This window comes from Octopus bimaculoides, chromosome 28 (assembly GCF_046866305.1).
Source record: "Octopus bimaculoides isolate indiv1 chromosome 28, ASM4686630v1, whole genome shotgun sequence".
Taxonomy (NCBI): domain Eukaryota; kingdom Metazoa; phylum Mollusca; class Cephalopoda; order Octopoda; family Octopodidae; genus Octopus; species Octopus bimaculoides.
The window spans coordinates 18,926,111-18,936,110 of NC_142955.1; the positions used below are offsets into that span (position 1 = coordinate 18,926,111).

Sequence of the window (10,000 nt, forward strand, 5' to 3'; positions counted from 1 at the left end):
AATAAGTCCTGGGGTCGATTTGCTCGACTAAAGGCGGTGCTCCAGCATGGCCACAGTCAAAAGACTGAAACAAGTAAAAGAGTAAAAGAGTATATATATGTATATATATAGTTAAAAAAAACAATAACAAAAAAACAACAAAGTGAGGACGTGATATGGATAGTATTATTGGACGCTCAGGAAAGGAAAGAAAGAGTGTATGACGTTTCGGGCGTAGCCCTTCGTCGGAAAGATGGAAAGTTCGGAGAATGGAAGAACGGAGAAAGAGGAAAATGGTACCGATGCCCACGAGGTTACACTGTGAAAAGACCGGAAGAGGAGGTGGTGGGGGAAAAGTTCTTTCTAAGACGGGAGAGTGAAAAAGGGAGATGAATATCTGTGCGTGTGCGGGAGTCTGCGAGTGTGTGTGTGATAACAGAACGTGTGTGTGCGTATGTATGTATGTGTGTGTGTGTGTGTGTGTGCATGGTTTGGTGGTTTATCTGTTAGTGTGTTTGTGTGTGTGAGTGTGTATGACGTAGTGGAAGAAATTAGTAGCAGGACTGGTTAGTGGACGCTTATAGACAGTGTTAGGTAGAAGGTCAACAGGTGGTTTTTTGAGTATGTGTGTGTTCGTGTTTGTGTGGGGTTGTAGGTGTTGGGTACGTGTACGTGTGTGTGTGTATTTTGTATGTGCGCGTATATATATATATATATGTATATATGTATATATATATGTATATATCTGTATGTACATGTATATATATACATATATACATACATATATGTATATGTATATATATATATACATATACATATACATATATTTATGTATATATGTATATATATATATATATATATATATATATATATATATATATATATATATATATATATATATAGATATATATATATATAGATATATATATATATACTTTATTTAAAAGCAGCAGAAATATAACAAAAAAAACCGTTACTCTGAGTTTCACGTTCCCGTTCATCGGACAAACGGTTTTTTTGTTATATTTCTGCTGCTTTTAAATAAAGCATATTTACTCTACCTCTGGTATTTGAGTACTCTTTTTTCCACCTTGTTGCACATTTCATGTGCTTACTCTGGTATATATATATATATATATATATATATATATATATATATATATATCAGACAGGCTTCTTTCAGTTTCCGTCTTCCAAATCCATTCACAAGGCTTTGGTCAGCCCAAGGCTATAGTAGAAGACACTTGCCCAAGGTCCCTCACAGTGGGACTGAACCCAAAACTATGCGGTTTGGAAGCAAGCTTCTCACCACTGTCTTGGTACAAGAATGCCAAAGTTTTGAGCCATGTGGAATCATCTCTTAAGCACCATTGTCTACACTGACCCGGAGTGGTAGCACCTGAGAAGGCCCTGGCTATGGCTTATCCAGCATATGTGCCACTCGTTTAAACCCAAGCTACGTCTGCTTCGATAAAGCACACACACATACACACACACACACATATACATATTCATATGTGGTCGATGCCAGTGATTGGTGCCAGTGTCGCCTGACCGGCTCTTGTGTTGGTGGCACCTAAAAAGCACCATTTGAGCATGGTTGATGGCAGTGCCGCCTGACTGGTTTCCATGCTGGTGGCACGTAAAAAGCACTCACTGAGTGGTTGGCGTTAGGAAGGGCATCCAGCTGTAGAAACATTGCCAGGTCAGATTGGAACCTGGTGCAGCCTTCTGGTTTCACCAGTCCTTAGTCAAATCGACCAACCCATGCCAGCATGGAAAGCGGACATTAAACGATGACGATGGTGATGATGATATATAAGAAAATTTATAGAGTGTATATAATAATAATAACAATAATAATAATAATAATAATAATAATAATAATGATGATGATGATGATGATGATGATGATGATGATGATGATGAGGAGGAGGAGGAGGAGGATGATGATGATGATGATGGTGATGATAATAAATTAAGGCACCGGTCAACGTAGAAGGGTGGGTGTCAATGGCACCAACCAGCCTCTCCTCCTGCCCCCTCCCCTCAAAATCTTCCACCTCAAAAAAACCCAGACACAATTATCTCCAGTCTCACCTCTCTGTCTATGATTTCTCTCACAGAAAAAAACCCCAGATATTGAAATGAATTCCTCCTCACACTTTTAAATCCGATCAGACAATTAATTACCTCCTCATTAACGACGCATTGTTTCATGGACTACGTTTTTTTTAATGTTTTTGCATGATTCACGTTTTTAATTCTTTTATTTATTTCTCTCTTTCTCTCTCTCTCTTCCTCTTCCTCTCTCTCTCTCTGTCTTCCTCTCTCTCTCTCTCTCTCTCTCTCTCGCTAATATTCATTTTCATCAGATATGATTTATAGACACGTTTATCTCGCATCTCGCTGGCAGATAATAACGCATCGTTATCGCTTCATCAGTGTTGTTGTCGTCATTGCTGTTGTCACCATCATCATCATCATCAGCATCATCATTGTCATTGTTATCTTTATGATCATCATCATTATCACCACCACCACCACCACCACCACCACCACCAGTACTACCACCAACACCACAATTAATTTGCTTCAGCTTTATTATACATTAATCGTATTTCGGCCAGAGTTCTTTCATCACACTTCTGTGACCTCATCAGTGGTCCTTTGCTTTCTTCTTTTTTATTTGCGTGTCCCTCCTTACTAACGATCAGCCATTTTGTATTTTATATAAGAAAGAAGGGAGCAAAGGACCACGGATGAGGTCACAGAAGTGTGACATAAGAACTCTGGCCGAAATAGGATTCATGTAATATAATGTAATATAAAGCTGACGCAAATTAACACCAAATATACAGTGCGTGTGTTTTTATTGGCTAAACTGGCAATATGACCATCCCCAAGTACAACAATATCTATATCAGCACACGATTTCAGATCAAGAACCTTGCAAAACAAATATATAAACGGAAGATTTTAAATAGTTTTTTAACTATTAATGGTGAGATATTATGGAAGTATTTTCTCAATAAACTTTATTTGTGGTGAATTTTCCTTGCGGTAAACTTTCTCCACAGTGAATTGATGGCAGCAATCTTTCCCTGTGATGAATTGGTGGTGGTGAACTCACCTGTAATCAGTGCCTCTTATAACCCAAATTTACTCTGGAATCCATTACGCTCTGTCGTACATGCACCCTGACGTTCCCCATGTGGCAGACCATGGGGGTTTCGTTTCCTATTTACACTATACAGTTTGAGGGAAATCGAGGTGCTATCTTTAGCAGGTAGGGTGATTACTTAGGTGAACTGTTTGATGTGGTGAGTAGAGTTGTATAGGAGGAGGTACACCTTGCCCAGGGGCTAAAGCAGAGAGACAATAGGTGTTGGGGTAAGGTTTGAACACGTGATCACAGGATTAACAATTCTTCACAGCTGCAATAGGATTAATACATACATATATGGATATACACAAGCACACTCACACACACACACACACACACACACACACAGACGCATACACACACACAGAGATTCATATGCACACACATGAACATATATATATATATATATATATATTTATATATATATATATATATATATATATGTATATATATATATATGTATATATATATATATATACACTACCACCACCACCACCACCACTGCTGCTGCTGCTGCAGACATTGCAAAGAAATAGCAAGGAAGAAAGACTGAGCTGATCCTAATCCCTGAGCCTCTCTCACCCACTTCTCTCTCTCTCTCTCACTCGTCTCTCTCTCTTTGTCTGTCTGTTTTTCTCTCTCTCTCTCTCTCTCTCTGTCTCTCTATCTCCATCGTTTTCTCTCTCTCTCTCTCTCTCTCTCTCTGTCTCTCTATCTCCATCGTTTTCTCTCTCTCTCTCTCTCTCCCTCTTTTATCCACCATTTTATCCCTGCTCCTTGCTAACCCCTTGTCACCAACTTTATTCATTTACCCGGAAGGATGGACCCAGCAGAATTCCAAAGATGTTTGTCCTTAGATCGAAACAGTATGTTATACCTACAATCATCACAATTATTATTATCATTATTATTATTGTTATTATTATTATTACCTCCACCTTAGCGAAGGCAGAGGTATTGTTTTTCAGTTGTGTTTGTTTCTCCGTGGACAAGATATCTCAAGAACCACTGTCTGGATTCAGATGAAACTTTCAGGAATGTTTGGCCTCGTGACTGGTACAAACTAATTAGATTTTAGAATCGATCCGAACAAGTTCCCTCCCCACAAATTTCAGGCCTTGTGCTTTTAGTGGAAAGGATTATTGTTCTGTATCCTTATTTTCATCACATGCTTTCACTTCACTACCGAGCGCAGCTCTGTGTGCCTTGGGTATGTGCTGTGGTTTGCTGTGGTGCTCTTATGTTTACTGTATTGAAAGTGTTTTGCGTAGAATGTGTGCAGTACCCAGTAGTGCAATTTTCTGTATGTTATATATATTTGTAAGTCCTGGTGTTTTTGTTATGTATTTGTCTGAATATTCTTTTATCATACCTAAGGCACCTACTATGATAGGAATTGTTTCTGTTTTTAGATTCCACATTCGAGTTACCTCTATTTCCAGGTCTTTGTATTTTGAAAGTTTCTCCATTTCTTTTAGGGAAACGTTGTCATCTGCTGGTATTGATACATCAATTAGAAAGCATTTTTTTCCTTCATGATCTTTGACAACTATATCTGGTCTATTGGCCTTAATTTCTCTATCTGTGTGTATTGGCATATCCCAGAGTATGATTGCTTTCTCGTTTTCTGTGACCTTTTCTGCCGTGTGCCTATACCATCTTTTTTTCTGTTGCTATTCCATAGTATTGGCATAGCTTCCAGTGTATGTAGATCCCAACTCTGTCATGTCTGTGAATTCCTTCTTAGCCAGAACTGGGCAGCCAGAGATAATATGATTTATTGTTTCTTCTCCATCACCACATATTCCGTAGTTGTATTTCTTCTTCTTCTTCTTCTTCTTCTTCTTCTTCTTCTTCTTCTTCTTCTTCTTCTTCTTCTTCTTCTTCTTCTTCTTCTTCTTCTTCTTCTTATTATTATTATTATTATTATTAAATCCCAAAGAATAAGAGAAAAAAGAACAGATTATAAAAATTCTTTTTTTTTTTTTCCTTCTTTTTCTCTGTTTACTTTTTGGAACTTTTAGATTTTCTAAGCATCAAATCCTTGAAGCAACGCTACGTCCAGAGGAACAACGATGGCCACCTGGGTGGAGGTCAAGGCGGTGGCGGCGGCGGCGGCGGTGGCGTTGGCAGCAGTGGTGCCGATGCCAACTTCAACCTGTGGAACAGAAGATTCGATGAAGACTTTGAGACGTTCGTTAAAGAATTCCCAATCGACGATAATATTTCGGAGTGTTTTGCCTCTTCGTCCGATGACACGGTTCGAAACAGTGACAGCACAGTCTCTGGGGTAGGTCCTTTTGCTGTTGTTGTTGTTGTTGTTGTTGATGTTGGTTTTGTTGTTGTTGTATTATCCTAGCAGATCCTGTATTAAAAAGTATTCAAGGCTTTCTTTCCCTCTTGTATTGAAGCATAGTGTACCTAGGACTACATTTCTTGATGTGTCCTTCTTTGTTGTTGTTGTTTAGCCCAAGGTCAGTCCTGATCCAGCAGACTTATGATCAAAGATGTTGCAGATTTGACCGTCCCATCTTTAATTCAGGCATAAGTGTATCTAGGACTATATTACCTAATGTGTTTTTCTTTGTTATTGTTTAACCCAAGGTCAGTCCTGATCCACCAAACCTATGATTAATGATCTTCCTTCTATGACCATCCCATCTTTGATTCAAGCATAAGTATTTCTAGGACTTCATTATCCAATGTGTTTTTTCTTATTGTTATTGTTTAACCCAAGGTCAGTCGTGATCCAGTAGACCTATGATCAAAGATGTTCCAACCATGACCATCCCATCTTTTATTCAAACATAGTGTATCTAGGACTGCATTATCACATGTATCCTTCCTTGTTTAACCCCAGGCCAATCCTGATCAGGCAGACCTATGATCAAAGACGCTCCAACTATGACCAGCAAGGGAGCTTCTATGTGGTCACTTGACCTTACACAATATAACAGCTAAATCTCCCCTCAACAAACTCCCTATTCATTTTTACCCTTTAACTTTTAAACCAGTAATATCAGGCCCAAATATTCAACCTCTTTTATGGTCAAGCTGACCAGATCTGGCCTCTCACACCTGCCCTACAATGTCATTCTAAAAAAAAATTCCATCATTGAAATTTCAAAGCCGTGAGATAAATGCATTATTAATTTAAAATACTGTGAATAAATAAGCATTACATTTGACAGAGGAATCTGAATGTTAAAGGGTTAAAATAGGGACCACAGGGACCAGTGAGAGAGCTTCTGTGTAGTCACTTGACCTCACACAATGTAACAGTCAAATCTCCCCCCAACAAACTCCCTATTCTTTTGAACCCTTTAGCATATAAACCAGTCATATCTGGCACAAATGTTCTATACGACTTATGTTCAAACTGGTCAGATCCAGCATCTCACACCTACCTTACAATGTCATGATTCTGTGTGTGTGTATACACCATTTATCGCCATTGTTTTTAGCGTTCACTTTTCCATGCTGACATGGGTCAGATAGAATTTGCTGAAGTGGATTTCCTACAGTTGGGATGCCCTTCCTGTCACCAATCCTCACTTCTTCCCAAACAAGTTAACATTGGTCAATAACTAGACATGTTCTCTTTGAGAACTACGTTAAAGGTGCATGTGTCTGTGAAGTACTCAGCCACTTGCATGTTAATTTCACAGACAGGCTGTTCTATTGATTGGATCAACTGGAACACTAACTATCAGTACTGATGGAGCATTTCATGATGTAATTGTTTATATTTTTATTTTTGTGTATACATCTAGGATGACACGCAGAGAGGTCAGAGGCTGAAGGTGAAAAGTGAGAAAGATACACAGTCAAAGGTGACAGAGGCTGTGTGTTTCATTGAGAAGAAGATTACACAGAACCGCAAGCAGAAGCCGAGAATAGGAAACAACTTATTTCGACGGAAGGACAACGCGGAGCAGGAATTGAGGGCAAAGAAGTCGCTTTCGTATGATGACCTCCGACAACCTGAGGATGACTATCTTTTTTCACTGAGTGACACGTGTAGCTTGGAGGGTGGTTGCACTGGCCAGAGTGCACGCATGCGGAATAAAGCCTTGTTTGGCAGCCAACGCAGGTGTCGGGTGTTAACAGATTCAAATGCAAACAATAACAGACAGGGACAAATGAGACCCTGCACCACCAAAGCTGCCAACACCATCACCGTCATTGCAGATATCACCCCTAATACTCCAGCCAACATTAACAATTGCAATATTGCAAGCAATGGCTGCAGTCATAGTAGCAGTTGCAGTAGCATCAATAACAACAGCAATGGTGTCAAAAGTAGCGCAGATGTAGAGTGCAGTGGTAGTCGTAACAGCAGGTTTCACAGAGACAGTTTTCGACGACCGAAAGTTGATGTGGGTCATAATGTCTCATTAGGGCCCAGCATCAAAGAAAAGGGCAGACAGAGCAACATGGTTGATTGTGGTGTCTGGTCCCATCAACAAAAGGGATTGGTTACCCACAAAGTCCTCAAGAGAGCACTGATGGAGTCTCCAAAATTGGTAAGTAAATTTCTCTGTTGTTTAACACTTTATTGTCGGTGTGTGTCATTGTTGCTGTTGTTGTTATTGTTTTGTCCTAAGTCCACCTTGATTGAATAGACCTTTAATGAAAATCAATCCTACTTTGGCCATCCCATCTTGTTATGCTTTTTCTAAGTACAGCATCTTTTATTTAAAAAAAGCAACAACAAGACAAAACAAAAAACACAGGTGCAGAAGTGGCTGTGTGATTAAAAGCCTGCTTTGCAACCAAACAACTTTGGGTTCATTCCCACTGCATGACGATGATGATGATGATTATTATTTTTACTATTATTATTATTATTATTCCTTTTGTTCTTCACATACAAGTATTTGTGTATTCATCATCATTTTATTTTTTATTCAGTTTAAAAAAAAAAACTGATGCATGCCTTAGACCATTCAGGAGTCTTTTGAACTTATTTTGTGCTTGGCTTTTGGCCCACCCTGTATAACCTTTTTTTATTGAGAAAAATTGAAGCATGTCTTTGAACTTATTTTCTGCATGACATTTGGTTCACCTTATATAACCCTTTTTTATTGAGCTAACAATAAAAGACAACCAGGACAACTTGGTAGAGATGCTGTTATAGCAAGAGAAGAGAAACAATACAAGATAAATACAAAAAGATGATTTATCATTTGATTTTGGAAAACATAATTTTTTTTTCTTTTGCAGAAAGTTGAGACAAATGGCTTAGCATTGCTGGGAGATGTCTGCATGGAATGTGAAAACCTGAGAATGTCTGAGAAAGGTTACACTCTGGCACATTGTGCCGCCTATAATGGACACCTCCAGTGTTTACAGGTAAGTTAGAAACCAAAGTGCCTCTACATGGGCTGGTGAATTGGCAGAGTCTGTTGAGCACTACAGAACATCAAATGTTTTGTGGTGTTTTGTTCTCACTCTGGTTGAGGTCAAAGATTGAAATCACAATGTAAAAGCTGACCCCTCACATTCTTTATTCTGGTTCTGCTGCAGGTCCTGGTGGAAAAAGCTTTTGATCTAACAGCATTGGATCCCCAAGGGATGAGACCCTCACAGGTGGCCCTATCAGCAGGCCACATAGACTGCTGGAATTATTTGGCTGTGTTTGAGCTGAGTCATATTTTATTGAGAGAAATGTGCAATTTTGGGTCTTTGGTGGAGAGGTAAATAGGTTTTCTTTTTCTTTTTTGTTTTCGTTACCTCCCCCCCCCCCACCAGGGTCCAGCCTTGACCCTCCCGTCTTTTATTCAAACACATGTGTACTTTAGCAACTGTACTTATTTGTCCTTGCAGTGGAGTACTCAGCCACTTGCACGTTGACCGTATCAGCTAGGACCCTCATTGTCACAACCGACGGAGTGCTCCTTGTGGAGGCACAATGGCCTAGTGGTTAGGGCAGTGGACTCGCGGTTGTAGGATTGCGGTTTCGATTCCCAGACTGGGCGTTATGAGTGTTTATTGAGCGAAAACACCTAAACTTCACAAGGCTCCAGCAGGGGCTGTCGGAAAACCCTGCTGTACTCTTTCACCACAACTTTCTCTCACTCTTTCTTCCTGTTTCTGTTGCACCTATATTTCAAGGCCAAATTTAGCCCCTCGGAGGACCACACTTAGCCCCTTAAAAGGCTCTGCCTGACCTTTTAGAAAGCCACACAGCTCTTCAGAAAGCTGCATTAGGTCAAGCAAATGTTTGCATTTAGGATCTCACAAGGCCACAGCTCCTCAGAAGCTTACATGTAACCCCTCAGAAGGTCACATTTAACCCTTGAGAAGGTTGCTCTTAGCCCTTCGGAAGGCTTCACTCAACCATTCAGAAAGCTACACTCATTGCTTCAGAAGGTCACCTGTGACTTTAAAACTACAAATGTCCCACCTTTTGGTTAAACACTAGAAATATTATATGTTCAAAAGAACCGGCTGAAATTCTTCTCCATTTGTTTCCAGGGTCAACAACCAACTGGAATCTGTGAGATCAGAAGCTGAAATGGTAAGTAAGAACTGTTCCTCACATAGATACAAGCTTGTCATCGTCATCATCATGTTGTCGCTGTCGCTGTCACCGCTGCTTGGAAACAAGTGAGGGTTGGTGACAGGAAGGGGATCCCAGCTGTGGAAATTTTGCCTTAAGGAATAGTCTGACTCATGGGAGTATAGAAAGGAGGCTGTTAAGATGATGATGATGCTGATGATGATGATGCTGATGATGATGTTGACAATGAAAATGGTAATGATGACAAAGACAACGACAACGATGTTGTTGATGATGATGATGATGATTATGATGATGATAATGATGACAATGATGCTATTGACAATGAT

At 39.7% G+C, this 10,000-nt stretch overlaps 1 protein-coding gene across 1 annotated transcript in view; it reads left to right on the forward strand.

Moving 5' to 3' along the window:
• The window catches only part of LOC106867526 (uncharacterized), a 30,140-nt gene that overhangs the window by 10,761 nt on the left and 9,379 nt on the right, over positions 1-10,000 (forward strand). The window contains exons 3-7 of the mRNA XM_014912419.3: positions 5,170-5,435; positions 6,919-7,671; positions 8,372-8,500; positions 8,675-8,844; positions 9,626-9,668. Of these exons, the coding sequence (XP_014767905.2) occupies positions 5,170-5,435; positions 6,919-7,671; positions 8,372-8,500; positions 8,675-8,844; positions 9,626-9,668 (1,361 nt within the window). The remainder of the gene's footprint in view (positions 1-5,169; positions 5,436-6,918; positions 7,672-8,371; positions 8,501-8,674; positions 8,845-9,625; positions 9,669-10,000) is intronic.